The 22,378-nt window shown below is 40.1% G+C and overlaps 1 protein-coding gene across 1 annotated transcript in view; it reads left to right on the top strand.

The window, feature by feature from the left end:
• Nucleotides 1–22,378, top strand: part of gpr158b (G protein-coupled receptor 158b) — a 53,303-nt gene that overhangs the window by 7,152 nt on the left and 23,773 nt on the right. The window contains exons 3-5 of the mRNA XM_031865131.1: nt 14,207–14,309; nt 17,529–17,740; nt 19,171–19,239. Of these exons, the coding sequence (XP_031720991.1) occupies nt 14,207–14,309; nt 17,529–17,740; nt 19,171–19,239 (384 nt within the window). The remainder of the gene's footprint in view (nt 1–14,206; nt 14,310–17,528; nt 17,741–19,170; nt 19,240–22,378) is intronic.

Here is a 22,378-nt window from a genome sequence, read left to right on the forward strand (position 1 = left end):
ATTCATCATCTGGGAACCATGAATGTCGGTACAAAGTTTTGTGCCAATCCATCCAGTAGATGTTAAGATATTTTACTGAATACGTGAAAAGTTTGACGTGCTGGTGGTGCTATACAAAAGGTCAGAGGATCCCCAAAGTGGTTCAGATTCATCCTTGGAGTACCATGGGTATCATCACAAAATGTCTCTGCAATCATCCAACAGCTGTGGAGACATTTCACAAAAGAAAAGGTAAACCAGTGGCGCGAGAGGAAAAGCCATCAGTATCAATAGGCTTTATCCTCTGGGGACCATGCATGCTCGCACAAATTTCATGGCAAGCAATTCATTAGTTGAGGGGATGTGTGTGTGTATATATATATATATATATATATATATATATATATACAGTCTGAACCAAAGCGGTGTAATGATAGATAGATGCCATTGATAGAGTCACAATGCATGGCTAAAACGTCACTCGTCATCGCATGTTAAATTGTGTAAAAAGACAAAACCCTAGTGTGTCTGTAGACATCAGTGAGTGGGCTGCAGTGTGCATGTCTGTGATGATGAGGGTTGATGATGGTGATATGTGTGTGAGAGTGTCTTCTCCACGGTATAGTGCTAGTAGCTGTGTGACCATTGTGATGGAACTGGCAGCAGCCATACATCATGTTTGTATCTATTAGAGCTCCTGTGTGTGTGTGTGTGTGTGTGTGTGTGTGTGTGTGTGTGTGTCAGTGTGTGGGCTTAGCTGTGCGTTTGGTGCCTCGCTCATGTCAGGGCCAATGCATTAGTGTTATGTATTGCATGAAGCCTCTCTCACTCCACCAGGGCAGAGTAGCTGTTAAGGCTTGCGTGGCATGTCGCTGGCCATATGATGTATTATAAATGCAGTGTAATGGATTGCTGCAAGATGTGGTGAATAATTGACCATGCTCTTTGTCTGTGTGCCTCAACCGCTCTCGGTTTGTCATGGGGGGGGAAACTAAAGAGGAAACATGTCTCCATGTTTGTCTAGATCTCTTTTGATGTTTCCTCTGCATTGTTCCATTGTCATAAGCAACTCTCTCATGGTTACTGTCTGATAAAATCTGAATGGCGCCGATTATAGAATTATATCTTCTGTTCAGATATGCGTTTGTGTGCCTTTTAGCCCTTCTAACCAGTCCATCGAAGACTACTTTCATGGACTTATCCGAGGTGTCTCCTGTGTGTGTGTGTGTGTGTGTGCAAGTTTATGTATTTTAGTTGTTACTATATGTACATTGTTGTGTACAGTATGTGCATACGCTTTTCCTTCTTCTCTCTGTGCAAACGTTTAAACTGCTTATGTTCTGTAGATAAAATTAGACCTGAACATGAAACACCATTAGAGGAGATATTCAGAGCATCATTACAGAGCTTACCACTCATTACTCTCCTCGTCTGATGATTCTACTTCACACACCATATTTGGCAAAGCGGCAGTCAATGATTCAGTGCCATCTTGAATCAGCAGTGTTACTTGTTTCAAATGTAGGAAGCAATAATTAAGAAAACAGCAGAATTGAAACTTTGAAAGATGAAATGTTTTGTTAGAGGGGACAAGTATTGACCAATAAAATCAATCTGTTTCTAACAATGCCATCAATCTTTTCCTTCGATAGATTGATTATTTAGGCGATTAGTCGACTAATTGGTTGTTTTGGTCTAAGATTCCTTTAGTCGATTAGTTGTTCTTCATGCTTTTTCATGCCGAATGAATTATGTTCAAGAAACTAATGAGCATATCTCTGGTCAACACAAGATTTAAAGTGGTGCTTTGTGTGATTCTTTGTGGAGAAACTCAGTTTTACAGATTTGTCTATTAAATTAGTCATCAATTAGTCATCAAAATCGTATAAGTGTTAGTAACAATGTCTTTGGTGGAGGACAGCCCTAAAATCAACAATAGGAATTATATTTTTCTTGCAGGATGAATTTAGATGTCTTCCAGCTGTCCACTGCATGTGTAAGGTCAGTCTCTCAGGATTTAAACAGAGGGTAGTTCAACAGAGGTTACAAATTTGTATTGGAGCTTTTGCATTATAAAGATATAAAACACCAAGATTAAGAGTCTATAGCCATGCCAGCAGCTGTACTTTGTGTGAAATGGTAACACCAGCATGCTAACATGCTCACAATAACGATGCTAACATGTTCATGTTTGGACGTTTTTTGGCATGAATGTGTGTACCGGATTTCATGACAATCCATCCAATAGTTTTTAAGACATTTCACTCAATACCAAAAAGGTCAATCTTAATGTGTCTGGATGTGAAAAAAGTCAGGGGATCATTTAAGTCATTACAATTCATCCTCTGGGGACCATGAATGTCTGTACCGGATTTTATGGCAATCCATCCAATAGTTATCGAGACATTTGAATCAGAACCAAAGTGGTGGGCCAACCAACAGTCCGACCCCACCATTCACAGAGCCGCACTTCTAGCATGGCTGGAAACACATGAAGGAAAACATAGTTTCAGTGAAACAAAAATGCTTCCATCATTGGAGTTGACAGTCTGCTGATGGTGTTTGAGCTTCTGTAATATCTCCAGACTGTCACTTAAATCCCTGTTCTATAAAGAGAGGTGAGAATCAGCACAGTTATAGAAGGAGACGTCATCAAGAGTCTTCTTCAAAGAAAAGGGAATCTAAAGCAAATAAAATTGAACAAGACATACTACTAAACAAGTGGAAATACAAGCAGTTTCGCTTATGATCACAGTAGGCTGTTATATTTAGATTTAGTTTTCAATTTAGGTTGTGAAATGTTCAATGTCTTGTTTATTTCTTCCTCCTGTGGTTTCTACTTTTGTGGTATTTCCCTCTCAATATTCTCTCTTTTCATTTATTTTCCCAGATTCTTCCATCTTGATGTTATCAATTGCTAATTGCTGTTGTTCTGCCAGTGCAACACCCACATGCTGGTGTAGTACTTTTGAGACTTTACCTCAATTTTTCTTGTTCAAATCAAAAGTCTCAAAACAGTGCAGTCAAAAGCTTTCAGGAAAACATGATTTGGAAGCTAAAATGTATCCCATCCCAGTGCACCACACACAATGCAACATTTAGAAACAACTTTAATAAAAAGACAAAGGTTTTTTGGCTTGTTCTCACAGACCAAGTAAGAATTGCCTTTTGTCCCAAAGTCCCTATTAAAAAGCTTTTCTATATCTTGATAAATCCATTTTATTGGGAAATGGGCTGTGGAAAGTCAGTGTGAGACTCATTGCTTTCCCCACTGAGAACAAACACACCCCGAGGCTCTGTCTCAGAGAGAAGGATAATACCGAGACAGACTCCAGTAATGTGACAGTCGAGAGTATTACCACAGTGGTACACATCTCATTGTTGCTAAGATGTAGGCCTTATGGCTTAATCTGTAACTGAACAACTTTTATGTTAACTCTGCAGTTTTTGAACTTTGTTTATTCTGCATGATGGAGAATTCTGTGTCCTCTGATTTGCTGTGAAGGCATTTTAGTGAAACCTGAGGAGGTTTCGTAATGTCTGGCAATTCATCCCCCAAACTGTATGTCTCATTTCAAAGAGACACAATTTTATTCACAAGTTGTTTCAGAAATAGTGAGGATCATTATTAAACATGCAATTATAAATAAAAACGTTTGGCCACTTGGGGGCAACTTAACAAGCAGAATACATAAAAACTGTTAGCAAACAGTTACTTATTTAAAGGTACATCAAACATGTAGCCGCATCAGCATTTATCTGGAGTCGTGTCTCTGACCACATGACGAATGTAAGTTGAATATTTACGCTCACTGATAGCTCCACTACATTCAACAGCTAGCATTAGCTGCTAAATATGTCGGTTAACAAGAACTTCTGAGTTTGTTATGTTGTATAAAATGTTATTTTGACCAGACAAGAGGTAAATATTCCTAATGTTAGCCTCCCAGTTGTAGTTCGATTTATCTCGAAATGCGTTCGATTTATCTCGAAAATCTGAAGTTGGAGCTTAGAGGTCACACTCAAGTTGACCCGAACCTGTTCTAGTACAACAATTTGGAAAGTTGATGGGCTTTGCTCCAGCCACGTTAGCCATTGTTGGCAATACACCGCAGCGTTCAAGTTGAGATTTTTGACTCTGAACTCGGTCAAATGGAATGCACCCTTATTACATTTCCAACAGATACAATATCGCCCAATCAGCCTAACGCAAATGCGATTCATTCAGGATATTCAGCCATCTTGGAATAACACGTGAAAACTCCCAGTGGGAATAACGGGTAGTTTTCCCATGTTTACAATTCTCAGATGTTGATGTTGCCTCTCCAGAGCTGAGAGGACATCAGAGTTTGGAGATACTTATCTTTGGGTCCCTTTTCACAGTACACATTGACATTTGGTCCATTGTTAATATCCACAATAGTGATTAGTGAATCTTTAAGCTCTTAATTGAACTTAGGTTAATTGATAATTAGTGCCCTGGTTCAAATGAAGAATACACACAAAACAGTTTTGGTTTAAATTTGCTACAGATGAGCATCCTTTTGCTCAGCTACATGACCTTCTTCTTCTTCTTTTACATCTTCTTCTAGGCCTTTTTTTTTTTGGTCTGCCCGGATACAGCGAGGCTTGTGGAGGAAGGTAGGATGTGTCACCATGAACCAAATACAAGACTTCATGCATTATGGATAGTCAGTCGTAGAGGAAGCAGCTTACATAAGGAGCCATTGCTTATATAATTAGACGAGTACTGTGAGAATAAGAATGATTAGTGTTGGTGATTTGTGACGTGATGCATCTGAGTAGGTTTATATGTTTTCTTTTTCTTTGTGTGTGCTTTTTAAATGTAATGCATATGTCTGTCTGTCTGTCTGTCTGTCTGTCTGTCTGTCTGTCTGTCTGTGTGTGTTTTCTTCGCCCGTCCTGTGAAACGTGCCGCTGGAGATAACGGGCATCAAATGCAGAGCTCTGCTAATGAGTTTAAACTGCTGTGACAGCCAAGGAGGGTTACCCTCTCTGTCTCTCCTCGCGCTTTCTCTCCTCAATCAGCTACATTTCCTGTTTCCATGGCTATTCACACTCCCCCAAATATCTCTCTCTGTCTTTGGCTATCACTCCCTCCTCATCTCTCTTTTGCTTTTCATTTTGCCTCCTCCATTGCCCTTACTGCTCTCTCTGTGTCTCCGTTTTCTTGAAGCTAATTAACTCCTCTGAGGAGGGCAGAAAGACAAGACAAGTCTGAAATTATCCATCCATCTGTCTGCATGTTCTGCTCTGCCTTTGCCAGTTTGACACAGTAAATCATCATTTGAACTGACCAAAGCTATAATTGAGAAATATTCTTCTGCTTTAAAGGCTGCAGCAAAAACCTTTAGAAAAGCACAATATGACAAAGAAAAAGCCGTCATTATTTCCAGCTTTAGCTCAGCTACTGTTGACAGTGATGTGAGTCCCTCTACTCTAAAAAATGAATTACCTGGACATATGTGGCCCTGCTCTGCCCCACTGCAAGAGACCAGGCTCTGCAGTCTCAGGCTGTATGGGGTGAAAAAAGGGACATAAATTAAATATTTGTCTCTTCCTTACTGTGTGTCTTTTTGCAATCCTTATCGTCTCTGGCACATTGCGGAGAAAGAAGAGGATTTAAGCTTCAAAAGTCTTAAAGTCAGTATAAATACTGCATGTAAGGAGAGGGATATCCAACTGAATAAGACAGCAAAAGCCTGTGCAGAATGTTAGCAGTAATGGATGGTTATAGGTTGAAAGAATATGCTGGATTTTGGGTTTCTTCTTAGATATGTCATTCTGTATTTGTCAGGAAAGTAGACACTCACAAGACCTGTTTTTTTTACCTGCCTTATCTCTTGCAGGCAAAAAAAAAAGTGACTTGAGGAGCAGAAGAGACATAAAATAACCAGTTCTGCTCTGTCATTTCCTGTTTCGCTCTCCTCTTTCTGTTTTCTTCTGCCAGAGGCTCTCCGTCTCTCCTCAGGGAGTTTGAAGCTGCACAGCTAAAGCTGGGTTAAAGTGTTGCAACACTTACTGCATCTGTATACCAATTGGCAATGTGTGTGTGTGTGTGTTTAAGCATCATCAAAGAGACCATAAGTATTAATATTCAAAGCTGCTTTTAAAAAAGAAAAGGTCAAACGTAGGTAAATTTATGAAGCAAGCTTTAGTATACAGCTGTGGAAATGACTTCTTCTGGGGGCTGCAGGGAATACACATAGTAGAGCACAAATTCCTCTTGTTAATTTACATACAGTATCGTATCCATTAAAGCCTATTGCCATCTGAAGTGATCCTATACACACCATGACTGTGACACAAAGGGGGTTCTTTCCAAATGGGCCCACTTGTGCAAAACACGGACGCCACTCTGAGGTGTCTGATATCCAACAAAAAGTGTATGTGATAATTCTTGGTCATTGCTTATTTCTTCTTGTACTGTACATTAAGATGTTAGACACACTGAACACACAGTCCAGATGAAAGCTGTGTAGCACTATTTACCACCAGAAAGGTATTGCTGTACCTTTGTTAATATGAAAACCACATCCATCAATAATACAAGACCACACATAGTTTAACTTTATGATCTTGTCAATACAGGTGCACTGACGGTGAACATTCTTTATTAAAAAGAGAATTTTGCAATATCGTTCCATTCCTCAGGGAGAAAAATATTGCATGTAAATGTCTCAGCCTTCTTAGTGTTCGTGAATAAAACTTGACTTATATTTGATAGTAATATTTGAGTTTATCATAAAATCACGTTTCATGTATTTATTAGTTGCATTACTAGCCTGTAAAGAAGGTGACAGTGCTCTGCTGCTGCATGAACAACAATGAGGCTGATTCTAGGAAAACCACCCGTTTGAGTGGGATATATGGAATTATATGGAGAATTTTTCACATCCACCAATTTAGCACATCTAAATCAGTGTATGTATATTCATAGGCATAACTACTAAAATAAAAACTTGGAGCCTCATAGTTTCCACAGAAAGCCGGGGTTACAAGCTAGGGGCATTAAGTTCGATAGAGATGGCAGGGAGGGTTTAATTAAAAAGTGCTGTCAAGTTACATTTTGGGACATAAAGCCACCTCCAGTGTTCCCTATCCCTGGCAACATATTCCAACAGTTCTGCACCAGGTTATTTATACTCTTCCAGGTTTCTCTTTGCCTGGAGTCCAGTTAAGTGCAAACTTTGGGATGCAATCTGCCTCCATTCGGAGCACAAAGCCCAGCCATGACAGTAACCTCTTGCCTTATTTATGTGAAGATGTTCTTGCTTTTTGATTTTCTGTATAATTCCAAGGCTGTGATGTTGTTGAATCAGAAGGCACCATATAGCCTTCTCAGGCATTTATGGTGGAATGCATCAATCATTTTCACATCAGCGTTTGTTTTCAACCGTCATTCAGAACTGTGCAACGCGATGGACTAGACTGCTGTTAAACATTATAGATGGACCGATGGATGTTGTTTTGGGCTGTATCGCTTGGACGTCCAGATGTCTCATTGGGAAAACACTCCTCTCTGAAAAGGCTTCCTAAATCAGTGAAGTTGGCTCATTAAACTGTATATTAAAACTGGTGCTGGAGTCGGTTTATTTAGGAAGTTTGGGGATTTTTTTTTCTCAACACAAACCAGGACCCAAAACATCTTAACCTCTGTTGCTGAACTCTTTCTTAAACTCTTACAAGTGCCCCAACTTTCACTTTAAATGTGCTACTAAAATTACTAAATTGCTGGAGTGGCCTTTTCATGCCCGCTTTCTAGTTGACAGTATACCATTATATCAATAAAACACCGCATAGATTAGATTCATGATTTGTTTTTCTTTTTAACGAAGCTGAAGGTAGCCAGTGCATATACTTTGTAGTGTTTTCCGTCAAACATATTCCTTCTTTGATCTTTAATTAGGCTGATGACGCATGCATTGTAGCATGAAGTGAGGAAGGAGAGCAGAAGGACGAGGATGCAGAGCAGGATGAGATGGGGAGGGAGGGATGAGGAGTGGCAGCAGAGAGGGACAGTCGTCGGGGAAGATTCATCCTCCACAGAGAAACACCATTCACTCTCTAATCTGTTGCCTGCAGCTCAGCGTCTGCCACAACCAGAAGTGTAAGAGCTTGTCAAGTCGGCAAGAGCAGTTGGATCTTAATTGAATGAGGCCTCCCGATCGAGTCCTCGTAGGGAGCTGGGGACAACCCACCGAGATGTCTGTGTGGGGATACTGAGTGTTCATCTCATAAGTCTTAAAACTCCAAGTGAGACTTGTATTCCACTGCTGTCATATATCTTTAAGGCTCCACAGCCAATCAGCAGTGACATTTTGAATGTTTTTCCTCTTTAACGTTATATCAGAGCCCTGAATTCCTGAGTTCACAATCCCATTATTCCCTCAGATAATGTCCTCTAAGAATGCAGCGAGACCAACAGCAGCACTCAGCTGGCGACTCTATCTCTAGTCACAGCACTGTAACCGCGACAAGCCACCAATCAATAAGCGGCTATATATCGCAGTATTTGCCTCTTAAATTGCTTTAGAAATACCAGACAGGCTTAAGTCCAAGGTCTCATCTCCTCAGACATCCACTGTGGCAGTGGTTGGTAGTCTTGTGAAACAGCAGCAGGCAGATCCCACACCCAGGGGACAGAGTGATTGTAATGCTTTTAGGGTTTAATGCTTTTTAGTGTATTTATAGATATCTGAGGGACGCAGAGTGCTCTCTCTCTCTCTATCTCTCCCTCCCTCTTTTTCTCTCCTGCCAACTCCCATCTTGGTGTCATGTTCACAGCTTTTTATCAAATTGTACGGCAAGAAAACTGAAACAGCAGACTGCAGTCCAAACATGAGGGGCCTCAATGTGAAAGTTATACAGATAATTCATTTTAAGGTTTAACGCTTCAGTCTGCATGTGAAGTATGTTTTACACTTTGCGTATCAAGAGATATTGTTATGTGGTGTTGTGCTGCGGGCGATGCTAAAACCTGTGGTTTTGTACTTGTTAGACAGATTAGCATGCGCTCACTGGGATTTATGTGATTGTGGATTTAATATTTTGTAGTGGTAAAGTTGAATTTTATAGAGTTTAATTCAAACTTTCTCCACGGGAAAGTCATCTTAAACAGCTGCGTCTAATTGGTAGTGTGTATTGATCCTGGAGAAAGTGGAGATATTTCAAACTGAGCTACAATAGACTTAAATTGTATTACAATTCAAAAACAAACAGTATAATTTAAGCATTAATCTGTCCTTTGGAATTAAAGAGCAACAACAGACCCATCACTTATCAACAACATTCATCTTTTATACTTAGAAAAGTCCAAAAGCAGGAATTGAGAGCAGCCTCATAAGACCACAATGCAATGCAGCCAATAGACACACCACCGAATCACAACACAGCACAAGATAAGCTTCTCTTACAGACATAAAATTGGCTAACAAACACAATTTCAAGCTAAATGAATGAAACAAAATCGCTATTCAGTCGAGTTTTCAGTGCATTTTTATTTTCGTGTGTTTGCGCTCAGTTTCAGTAATGTAGGGCACTGGTGGGTTTTTTTATGCTTAGTTAGCTAAATATCATAAGACCACTGCTGTATTGCATAAACCTTCACACATTGTTTACCTTTACAACCCCATTATTATTGTATGCTAATGATTATTTCCCCTCAAAATAAGCATTTTAATTATTATTAGTCTGTATTAAACAAGAACCACACATTAATCTCACAATAAGAAGAGATTATTTAGCTACTAGCTAATTTACTGCAGTCTCTGGGGAGGTACACGCAGAACAATCGCCAGACACTAAATACATTCACTTACATGCAACACCATTATAGTCTCTATCACACACATGCACATCAACATATGAATACCAGCACATTCATCCAGTACAACTATCAGATTACAACGATTAAAAACCTGAACCACAGTCAAATGAATGTTGACATGACTGGTTGCTCAATATCCGTCTTTGGCACCATGTGGAAAAATAATTAAAGTCTGAATAATGAAGTGCCATTGGTAAACCTATACCTGTTTTAAGAAAGTGAAGGATCAGGTCTGGGCTCTGTAATAAAACATCCTCTCCTCAGGCTGTCCTTCTTAAAAGATAAGTCGTTTGCACTTTCTGTGATTGACAATGCAACCTTGAACCCTGCCAGCCAAGCGTTAGAAAAAAAAGTGGAATTAGAAGCTCCCACTGCATCCAAAGTAAGGTGCAATTATAAAATACTTTTTCACTTTCAGCCTGCGGTCTGATGAAGGTGATCCATCAAACTGAGACACGTCAAACGAGCGTTTCACAGTACTTTCATGGTGGCTGAGGAAAAGTGGCACAGCTAAACCCCCTGCCTTTAGATGTGTGTGTGTGTGTGTGTGTGTGTGTGTGTGTGTGTGTGTTGCTGCATGATTGTGTGTCATTTGCTGGAGAAAGCAGCGCTGGTGATAGACGACATATGGAGTGGTTTGCTAGTGAGGCAGGTCAGGAGTATTAGGTGGCATTAATCTAGTTTTGATGCTTCTTGTCAATCTTCTGAGTGACATGAATGTTTCCCGCATTGTACTCGTGAGAGCTGCACTTGAACTAGTTCTGAGAGACGTATAAAAAAACTCAAGTATTGTAGGTAGGTTGGAAATAATGTTACTCGCCTCAGACAAGGTTGAAATTAATGGGGATATTATAGTAATGTGCACTTATTTCTTCTACACTTATTTGCTGAGCTTTAAAATGCACTTGGGAATCAGTAAATGCCTCCGCTGTGATAGTGCAGACAGGTTTAATAATTGCAACGATTCGGATGCACAGAGCCCACAGTCTAAAATAAGCATCATATTTCATCCTTGCCCACCTCACTGTCCCTGGGTATGTCGTATCTTAATGAGTATCCACTTCCTTTGGAGTAAGCAGAAAATAAGTAGATAACAAATGCTGGTGGTGTACGTTTATGTTTGTGTGTGTGTGTGGTTGGGCAGTTTTCTCAATTTGCCGTACAGTATTTGTGCTTTTTATGTATGCTCCATCTATCCATCTATCCATCCATCCATCTATGTCTCTTATCTTTTCTGTTTAAAAGTTGGACTTCAATTGTGTTTGGGGCCCTATGGGAGGCTGAGTCCTCTGCTCGCAAACTGCTCCTTCACTCAGAGAGGTAGAAACATCCTGGCAAAAACCCTTATTCCTTGTTTGAAAGAATAAAGAATGAGCAGACTCTAGTTCAAATAAATGCCCCCTTCCTGTGTTTTTTTAGACTCTACAGGTATGCTTATCTCCTGAGAGGCAATACACATACATGCACATATTTGCTCCAGCAGTAGATGAGCTGCAGCTTGGTTTTTGTTTTTTTTATGTTTGCTGGGTTCCAATTCATGTTTTGTATGCAGATTGTACTTGAAACACGACTCATCTGCCTGCAGGAGAGAGCCATTTATCAACCCGGCTATGAGAAGCTAAGCACCTACCATTGTGTGGGTGTCCAGCTGTCTTCAGACTATATGCACTCACTGTTGTGGCAGTTTGGAATTTTGCTCTTTAATTTCTATTCATGACTAATTTCTATTCATGTCTCATGTGGAGAGAGAGGTCTTATATAAAAAGGACCTCATTCACTAATATGTGTGAAATGTTCTTACTTTGCGCACAAAATAATTGCACATGCAAAATTACCGTCGGATTCATGACACGTGCACACCGGCCAATTTAGTTCTTACCACTGTGCGTATGTTCGTGAATCAGAATCATTCTCAACTGACAGGCTGCTAATTATAATCAGCATATTGCCATATCCCCATTTATCTACATAATGAATTACTTTCACCTCGAGGTTCATCATGGAGGAAGCAGTGAAGTTGTTGTAAAAGAGAGAAGCATAGCCCTTCATAAAAAAGATTTAAAAACTGTTGAAGAAATTTAGACATTTTTGAAATTGTGTCCAAGGTGAAAGGCAGAAAAGGTACAGAAAAAATTAAAAGGCTTGGGCTGCGAGGTGGTGAATGTTGTAAGGTGGAAAGAATTATTCTGTAACCGTTGTCCAGGAGGAAGCTTACAATGCTGTATTGGATTGTATTTGATGTTTTCAGTCAGGGAAATGCAACAAGTATTTAAAAATGCTTCAAAATTCTCTCAAATATGTACTCTTGTCTTGTGGCTAGTTATGGCGCGAATAATCCATTTCTTATAAATAAACTTTACAGAACTACGGTGCAGCACTATCAGGATACATGGTCTTTCTTATGAAGAAAGAAGCTAGTACTCTCTTCCAAAAAGTAGAAATATTCATCAGAACCATATGTTTATTCTGTCAACCATTTGCACTTCAGTTCACACATTTATACCCTATAGGCAGCTCATCCCTCCTGCTGCTGCTTCCCAGTTTAGAGATTTGGGGCTGATTGTCAGGTTTGAAAAAAAGCTGATCTGTGCAGAAGTTCAGCAAGAAGCTTTAAAGTAAAACAAATGTGAAGAACATACATACAATACACTGAATTGTTGTTCAAAAATAATGGTAACTGCGTGTTGTGAACTTTAGTGTAGCTGGAGGCTGAAAGAAGTTAGTTTAGCTAAGCATGAAAGTGCAAAAATACACCTCTGCAGTAATGTATTTTGTTGTGTTTTATACATTCACAGGTAAATTGTTAAAATGACAAGTTGGTCATTACTGAGCTGAGCCTGAGCCTGGCTCGCTGTTGGTTTCCTCTGCCTCCAGTCTTTATGCCACACTAAGCTAATTGCCTCATGGCTGCCGGTACATGTAGCTCCATACTTAGCGCACAAACATGAGAATGGTATCGATTTTCTCATCGAACACTCAAGAAAGTGAATACGCATATTTCCCAAAATGTCCATTCCTTCAGCAGGGGCTCTGATTTGAAAATCAGAAACATATATAAAGACCAGCGACTGTCACAGATTCAGTATGAATGTAGTCCTGCTGTTCTCCAGCAGCCGTCCGAGAGAAGATATACTGTTTGTATTGTAAGCAGGCGATGCACTATTTATGAACATTCATGTCAAATTTATTGCAGCTTTATTTAAGTACAGGGACGTGTGCCTTTAGATGCGAATGTATTTTTGCTCCAGATGGTGTGTAAGCCCATAGAGCTCTTGCAGTTATCAATGCAAAGTGGAATTATGCAGACACGCCTAAATTCTGCAAACAACCCTTAATTCTTAATTTAGATATTAATTAGTTTCCCTGTTACTTGGCAAAGCCCTGTGATTTCCCCTGACACCACGCATGTTTATAACTGGAGCGTCTTCTGCTTCACGCTGCAGAGGAGCATGTAAACGATGGAGGAGACTCAATAACATGATTGAAACAAGTTCATTAACTGGGACCACTGCAGGGACCTGGCGGGGAGCGTAATCATCAGCCGGAAGTGAAAACACATAGGACTGTACTCACGTCAGTTTGTAACGACAGCACTGAGACCCTGCATAACATTCAAATTATTTGATTTCAGTAAAAAGATAAAGGTTGTAAAGCACTGTAGATTACGTCTAGCTCTTTACATTATAAATGTTACAGCATTCTCAATTTGTAAACTCGTGTATCATCCATTTCTTGACAATATTTACTGCAAATGCAAATCTCATTTACTCAAGAGGCATTTTAAGGCATACCTTGGAACAAGAAATGCTAAAAATATGAATGAATGTGTGAAGAGAACAATCAACACAGCGACTCTAATTTAGACCTCATGCTTTCTTGACGTATATTGTGGTTCATTTTCATTTCTTGATGATATAATTGGCTCTTTATTACTGCAGAGCTTCAACTAACAATTATATTGTATTACTCTACAGAGTATTGTCTCGTATTTGGCCTATGCAATTTCAGAAAAGAATGAAGAGCCTCAAATATTCAATTTAATAAACAATAAAATAGTACATTTTGTAATAGGCTTATTACAATGCAATATCTAATTTCACAGCTTTTGTTTTGTACAGATTTTGTTGTTGTGTCCTATATTAACCTAAATACCAGAAAAGAATGTCATCACTTTACTCCCACTTGCTTTTGGATTGAAGAAGCAAAACAAAGCTACATCGGCTTAGTCACCCAGTCATCCTCCTCCATCCTGTTGTTTCACTTTCACGGAATTTCCATTTATGCTTCTCACTTTTGCCCCCATGCAACTAACTCCTGTGATATTCTATTTACAACCAACACTGTTTCAATATCCACCTGTCTTTTTCTTTCTCCCAGTGCACTCCCATCGTCGGCCATGGATTTGTGTTGGACAAGTACAAGTGCCAGTGCAGGAGAGGATTCTACCATCCCAGCCGAGTGGTGCTCAATGGCTTCAAAAGTAGGTTAAAAATCCCTCTGTGATATAAAAAAAACATATTGCAGTGAGCTGTCAGATCAAAACTTTGAAGAAAAAAAAGCATCATTTTTTTTCAGCCGACAGTGACACATTTTGTTTCAACTTCTTCTTCTGTCTTTGAATGGGTATCCTGGGGCCTGTGAGGTTATGAAAGCTCAAGCTTCATTCAAAGGATTGTGACTGTTCTTGTTGTGGAAACGTCTACTATGTTTCTATTCTGAGTTCTGGTGGGAGACACTGGTGGCTTCTCAATTACAGACCTGTTGGAGTATAAGGTGGCTGTGTACTGTCGACAGAGAACGCATGTTGATGGAAAAAAACTTGAATAAAGGATTAGTCACACTTTAATTGACATGCGGCTCATAACGGCAGATTTACTATTTAAATTTCTTAGTCATTTAAAAAAAAGGATCTTTGATTTCACCCAAAGTAACAGAAGTCAACAACTATGGATTTTCGTCGGCTGAAATGACAAATGTCGCCATCAGATTTTTTCAGCTGTAGCTAGCATAAGCTAATGCTAACACCGAAACTAAATTTTGCTTTTTAATGTTTCCAGCTGAACTCTGTAGAAGACATGGAAATGAAGCAGCAGTATCGTTAATCTGGGGGTAAAGATATTTATCTCGATATTGTATTTGTAAAAATGTAATACAAATTTTTTATTCATGGTTTGTGCACTTTGTTGCTTAGATTTTAAACTGTAGTTCAATAACAGTTTGCACCTCTTTTACAAGAGAAAAGTATTCCACGATGAGAAACGACCAATGACACTTCGAGTTTGGCCGGAGCTGCTTTGGAGAAATCCAGTTTTGCTAAACTATGATTGGACAATCACTGTTCGAGGGAGAGGTTTATCTTATCGTCAATTGATATTGTCAGACAGACACAATGAATATGGGCTGAAAACGTATACATCTGAACATGTGCACACAACTTGTTTTTGGACCTGTTCTCCTTAACTTTACCTTCATGCTCCTGCTTTGGTTGTGAACGCCTGTATTCTGACACTTTGACTGAAAGCGTTGCAGTGTCCTCGGGCACAAAGCTTGGCCCTGATGAGCGAGATAATTAAGCAACTGCTGTGGTTTTTCATCCCCGACTCCAACAATACAGCACCCCGAGGGGGATGATATGCTAAGCAGGAGCTTTATTGTAATGCAGCGCGATGAGTCTCCTCAGTCTGTGAAGAGACCCAACGCAGACCCAGTCATTACAAATCCCTGCGGTTCAGATTGGGTCGCAGTAGTTTGCGACCCTAATTTCGCCCCACTGGAACCTGCCTGTTATTCCTCGTGCATCCCAAAAAACAGACCAGACTGGAAATAGATTTTGTATTGTTTCCTAGCAACAGGCCAATAGGACAGATATCAAAGGGGAGAAAAGATGGAGGGAGAAAAACAGCAAAAACAATGAATTATTCTGAAATGTGCAGTAGAACCTCATGAAACATGACATTTCATTAGAATGTCACAATGACACTTTTGCTGGAGATCCTCTATCAGATAGATGGATCTGTGTCTAAACATAGAAGTTAGGCTTAAAAGACAATTTAGATAATAAAACAAACACATCAAACTGACAAATGTTTGCACAATTCATTAAAATCAAGCCCTTTTTCACCATTTTAGATCACATCCCCGGTCATATTGTGCACCTATTTAACAATATACTCAAGAAAAATCTCATCATCAGAATCCAATCATCTTTTCTTCCTGTAAAACAAAATATCAAATGTGCTTTGGTAAATTAGTACCGACTGTTTCAAGCAATGATATCATCGCATCCATTCGTCAATCAATGCGCAACTTTTAGCAACATTGAAGATGAAGACGGTCTCACTTGGACTTAAATAAGCCATTCCTCACCAGGTTCTGTGCAAAACTTTTCACCACCTTTCAGTACTTCACCCCTTCACCAGGTAGCTGGAGTTAATAGCTAATTCTGCACTCTGAGCTAAGCAGGAGGTTTTCCTTCTTGAGATTATGATTTTTTTTTTTGGTTCCACTTTTGTTATTCATGCAGGTACAAAAACTACTTTTCGTGTTGACCACTGCCCCCAAACGGAGAGGTGTGGAATCACCTGGCCCACCCCTTAAAAAAAGTGTAAAAATATTTTGGGTTCATTATGAAACAGTGGCAGGAAAAAAATAGACTTTGGTCTGTTCAGCAACAGTCCAGGCAGCTTTGCGTCACACCAATGAAACTCACATTGTGTGAATATCATCAATACCAGAGAAGATAAACGGCTTAACTGGAATTCACAGCAAAAAGGCAAAAGACAGTAAAGGGGGAAGAGCGAGTCACCTCCTTCCCTTCTTTTCCAAACTCTAAATCACACGAGACTAACTGGAAAAACAAAGCCACCTTGTGTGGTTTCTTAAATCTGTGACTGCATGATTGATAATTTGTCTTTAATGTCTATCATTATGTCCATAAATGTCCAGTAGATTCCCACTTAATTTGTTTAATCATTACCTAGCAATCAAGGTCTACTGAAGCGCTGTACAACTTAAGCAGTGTTTGCACAGTGAATGAGCTCTGGGACTTACATGTTTATCAAGCATCATGTTTCAAGAAGAGCTGCACCGTGTGTGTGTGTGTGTGTGTGTGTGTGTGTGTGTGTGTGTGTGTGTGGTGAAAATGTGTGATTTGGACTACAGATTGACTACAAATCCTGCCACAGCAGAAATGTCACAGAATGAAAAACAGATTTTTTTTTGGCATCGCCTGTCCTTTCTTTACTTGTAATTGAATACATTTTGGTTTCAAAGGCACATAACATAACACATCCATGCTAATGTGAACACTCTCAAATGAGATGTTCGAAAAATGTGCCACATGCTGGTATAACAACAATTATGCAGACCAGAGTGATGAAGGGAGCCATGTCATCCTCTCCTTCATTATTCCCTCATCTGCCTAATTAAAGGCTGTGTTCTTGTAATTATCACCCCCAAGGCTTTGTGATTTATTGGATTGATGATTTTGATTCCTTCACATTGATTGACTGAGCATTTAATGAGGAGTCACTGTGTGAGAGCTGAACCAAATGAATTACATTGACAATCCTTGAAAACAAAAGGCTGTCTTTCATCGGTTAGAAGACAAATACATCTGCTTTGCAGTAATATATAGTATGCAAATAAACAACAACATTTAGTGTTGTGATTGTCAACTAAAGTGCTGTCGTGTCCTCAGGTAAGGAGCAGGGCTGGAACAGAGAAGAGACGTCCGACGTGTCCAGTAAGTGCCTGCCGTGCCGCGAGGGCTGCCCCTACTGCCGAGACGACACACCCTGCCTGGTGCAGGAGGACGGTGCCCTGCGGCTCGCTGTGGCCTCCTTCCAGGGTCTGTGCATGGTGCTGGACCTGGCCTGCATGGTGGTGGTATACCACTTCAGGAGGAAGAAGGTGGGGGTGGGGGCAAATGCTGTGAATTCAAAGGGAAACGGCACTTAAAGTTTGTGCATGTGATTGGAAATGTAAAGGTTATTGTTCCCTGCCAGTACAATACAACAACAGTTTTCTGATCGCCCTACTTAATTCCTATCTACAAAAGCTAGTATTGAACTGCATTATGGGAATTGTAGGATCCAACTTTTGGAGATTGACTCATACTTTGGACTAAAAGTCAAAAAATCTCATCTTCTGTTGCTTGGATTTTAGCCATTTAAAAAAAATAATAATCTGTCATTCATGAGTTCCCGAACTCAATGAGAATACAGTTAAAACCTACTGAATGTTTCATTTAGTAGTAGTAGTAGTAGTGCATTGTGCAGTGGCTTAGCTTCCCATTTTACTTTGCTATTAACGTCTAATGAAAGATGAGGACAAAAGGATTTTACTTTTATTGAAACGAAAATGGCCACAAAATGTGTAAAGTTACCATCAAATTAATTACAGTAATAGCAAAAACAAATGAATAAATACATACAGTAAACTGTAGCCTATGCCAACATTTAACATTTTAAAAACCTGGTTTAGCTCTACACACAAACCTTCTACACACAACGGCACATAATAATAATGTTGATGCATAATAAATAATGTGTGACTGCTCTTCCTTATTTCAAGGGAATTAGGGGACTTTTGGGGGTATTGTATAAAAATATAAATGAGGCATTCGAATCCTGATTTTGACATTGATTATCATGGCAACGGTAGGAGCTTCGAAGTGTTCCAGTCAGCCTTTATCTAATCCCAGAGGAAAAAGCTTTTGCTCAGAATAGACTTTCATAGAATTAAGTGAAATAAATATGAGATCCTCACGGTGTAGAATTATTACAACCCCTCCTCAGGCAAAGTTCAGTCCAATCTTTCCCGGTGTGCTATTTATAGACATTTGTGCGTTGTTGCCTCAAAATCTCCTACATTTCTTCAGTTCACAAGAAATGTCCCCGGAGCCCTTTGAATTTACATAAAAAAAACATTGAAAGTCCTTTAATAAGAGGTAATGTGGATCCAACCCAGAAAAGCGGCTATCGTCACTTATATTCTTGTTTTAGGGGAAGGCAAAACATTAGCAAGTATATGTATACATGCTAATGTTTATATATTCAACTCCTCTCTGTTTGCTTTGAAAGAGGCAACGACCTGCAATGGCAAAGAAGCTGGAGCCACAACTTCTCACAGTACTCTGTTAAAACAAACAGCGATAAAAGATTTACAGCAACAAGAATTGATGCATTATTTTTGACATGTTTGCCATGTTGCAGTTCATGACTTGGTGCCAATCCACAAAGCTGAGGAAACTTTTAACTAAACTAAAGGCATCACCTTTTCCCTGTAAGTGATTGATTAATTGATCTTTTTTTTCTTTTGTGTCTCTTTCCCCAAAACAGAACATCCGCGCATCTGGTCTGATTCTACTGGAAGCCATCTTGTTTGGGTCTTTACTGCTCTACTTCCCAGTAAGTCTGTGTTCTGATCTTAAAGCACCCACAATCTACTCAGTCATTTAGTCAGTCTATCACATTACTTTTATTAAAAAAGGATTCCTGTCCTGAATATATTAGTGTGTAAATAAGGCAGTAAACCTTGCCTCCTACTTCTTCTGCTGCAGCTAGGTGCTGTTACAGTACTGTACTTATGATCATTGTCTGGACAAAAACAAAGAGTTGGTGTGCATGATCAGTACGAGTGTGTCTTTTTGTGCGTGTGCCTCTGCCAGCCTTTCTGTTGTCTGAATGTGTAAACCTGTCCAGTTAGGTGCCAGCGTGCACCGTATAGGTGTGTATTTGCACTTGTGTACACAGCCCACAGTGCACCTGGAGCACTGCGTCAGAAGCCCATCTTTAGCAGGAGAACAGATGGAAGAAACCCGAGCGCCATGTAATAGGGAGATCAGACGTAACTGGGGAATTTGCCCCCTTCAAATACTTGCACAGAATGTGAACAGTGTGCCACTGCTCTCCTCAAACACAGGGCCTGATGGCTGGATGGTAGCCATTTTTAAAAAAAGGAGAAACAATCTGTTGAGAAGAAAAAAACTTCAGAGTGCTTGGCTGACTCTTGGGATAAAGGACTTTGTCCTCATTCTAAAGTTACTGAAGGGTTACCGTAAGAAATACATTTGCATTAGAATGGAAAGCCTGATAGTTTTGGTGCAGCAGATAAAGAGCCGCAGGTATTCTAGGTTTGTCCTGGAGTGACCACACTTGGCGTATATATTTCTACTGTGATTCTTAGGTTTTAAACAAAATGAAAAAGAAGAGCTAAGTGATTTTTAAGCTGGGCGATTAACAAGTGGGGACTAAAGATGAAGACACCACAGATCTCCATTAGGAACTTACAGCTCACCAGCCAACAAAATAGTCTGCCACCGACGCACCCACGAAGAGCAGCCGGACCAAAACTCTCACAATCATCAGGGCTTTAGCAAATATAACCGTGACAATCACTGCACCAGTTACTACGGGTTGATTGATCCCAATTACTGATCTCAGTATGCTCGTGGGTCAAATAGCTCTTACTGCCTATATGCTGTGGTGACTTACAGGTGTTGCAACATATGCGTCTCAAGGCCATAACTATTCATATCAACGTGCGTATATAAATAGATACGACAATTTCGTATCTATATATATATATTTTTAAAGCAATATTGTCAGTTGGGGGAGTTTCAATATCGGCCAACTTTAGGTGCGATGCTCAAAATGGATTTGATTTTGCATCCACCCTCTCCTCCATTTACACCAAGGATAACTCGAGTACCACATAAAACCTCCCCAAAAATATCCTGCCACTCTGTTATGTTCACACACACTCTGATACAATCAAAAGCCTCTTCCTCCCTTTGCTCTGCTGTAACTCAAGCTTCCCCCCCCCCCTTCAGTTCCAAGCACCTTGCCTGCCTGAGACTATACCTTTTCCCTGTCCACCCTTCCCCCATGTTTTACTTTCATTACCCCTCTGCGTGTTCTCTCGCCGTCCCACCTTTGTGTCTTGTCTCCTCTCCCGCAGTCTCAACGTTTGTTGCTGCTGCCGTTTCTTTGTTGCAGCCACAACCAGCCTCCTCGGCTGAGCTTGGCGCAGCTGCTCCGCTCTGGTGCTCGATGCATTTTTTAACAGTCCATCAAGTTCTAGCACAACTTGTTTTAAAAATACATCTGCTGATTAATTGATGGTGGAGGCATGGGAGGTTGGATGCAAACCAGGAGGGCCACCTTCTCTTCTGGGCGATATAAAATTGTGGCTTTTTATTGTGCAATCCCCTGTGACTTTGTAGTCCACATGGGTAGCACTGCAGAAAGGGTGTGTTTGTGTCTGTGTTTATGGGCAGCATGGAGTGGCTTTATATCTTCACATGAATGTGTTCTTGTGCATATGTACAGGGATTTGCATTTCTGCATTGGTATGTGGGTGTAAGAAACAGCGTGGCCTACTTTTACCTCGCATTTGTGGAGGTGATTTATTGTTTTTGTCTGTCATGTAGGCTATACCAGAGAGCTGGGAGGCAGGATTGTTTGCTCAGGAGGCAAAGAGATGAAGGTGCCAAGCAGGATGCTAATCCTAACCGCAGGTTAACATAAGTGCACGGTGAATTGTTGCACCCTTAAGGCTTGGCAGCATCTGGTCTGTTAATCTGTTAACGCATTTATTTCTTTGTGTATATGTCTGTTCTATTATTTGTTTCAGCACTAACAGTTGCAATTACTTCATTCAAGTGTCACGTTGAGGAAAAATGGAACAAATGTGTTTTGTTCAATTATCAAATCAATTGTCAAATGCATTTCTACGTACTAAAAAGATACATAATGCTTAAAGCTACTCTAATAAATATTGGTATATTAACAAGAGATCAAAAGACTACACGTAATGTGACAAACACACAGAGACAGACAAAGTTAGCGACTAGCTGGTGAACAAGATATTGCCCTCAGGAGTTGGTGGAGACTAAAAGTGAGCTCAAAGGAGAGTCAATATTGGCCTGATATTCATCAGGTGGCCAGTAAGCCCAAATGTTGCTCTGCATCTGCTTAATCTGTAAATAAGTCAGTTTCCTAAAACGTCCACCATATCAGCTTTACAGGGTAATACAACGATGATGTTGATGTGTATACAGCTTGTTGCATTGCCCCATAAAGTGGACACAAAATCAATTAATGCAGATTTAAAAGAATACCTCAATATTTTATGAAATACACTCAATGCTTTCTTTCTGAGACCAAGATGAAAAGGTTGATACCAGGCTCATGTCTGTGTGTTAGGTATGGAGCTAGAGCCACGGGCCTGGTTAGCATAGCTTAGTATAAAGACTGGAAACAGGGGTAAATAGTTAGCCTGGCACACCTCTCAATACGTCTAAAGCTGACTAAAACATTGCGTCTTGGTTGCTTCCTCCGTAAAAACAATGACATGTAGGGGGGATTACGCACTGTAATTATTTCTTGACAAACAAGCGTCTATCAGTCAGAACAGCACCTCTCTGTGGGTTGACGGGCAGTATCTGGCAGATTACGTTGGTGCTGCTGGCACAATGGTACGAAACATGGCAACCTCACAAACGAGAGTCTGCACACAGTCACTGCACCCGATTGTTGCTAGCCA

This window comes from Anarrhichthys ocellatus, unplaced genomic scaffold, assembly GCF_004355925.1.
Source record: "Anarrhichthys ocellatus isolate YVR2014 unplaced genomic scaffold, GSC_Weel_1.0 scaffold32, whole genome shotgun sequence".
In the NCBI taxonomy this organism is placed as follows: domain Eukaryota; kingdom Metazoa; phylum Chordata; class Actinopteri; order Perciformes; family Anarhichadidae; genus Anarrhichthys; species Anarrhichthys ocellatus.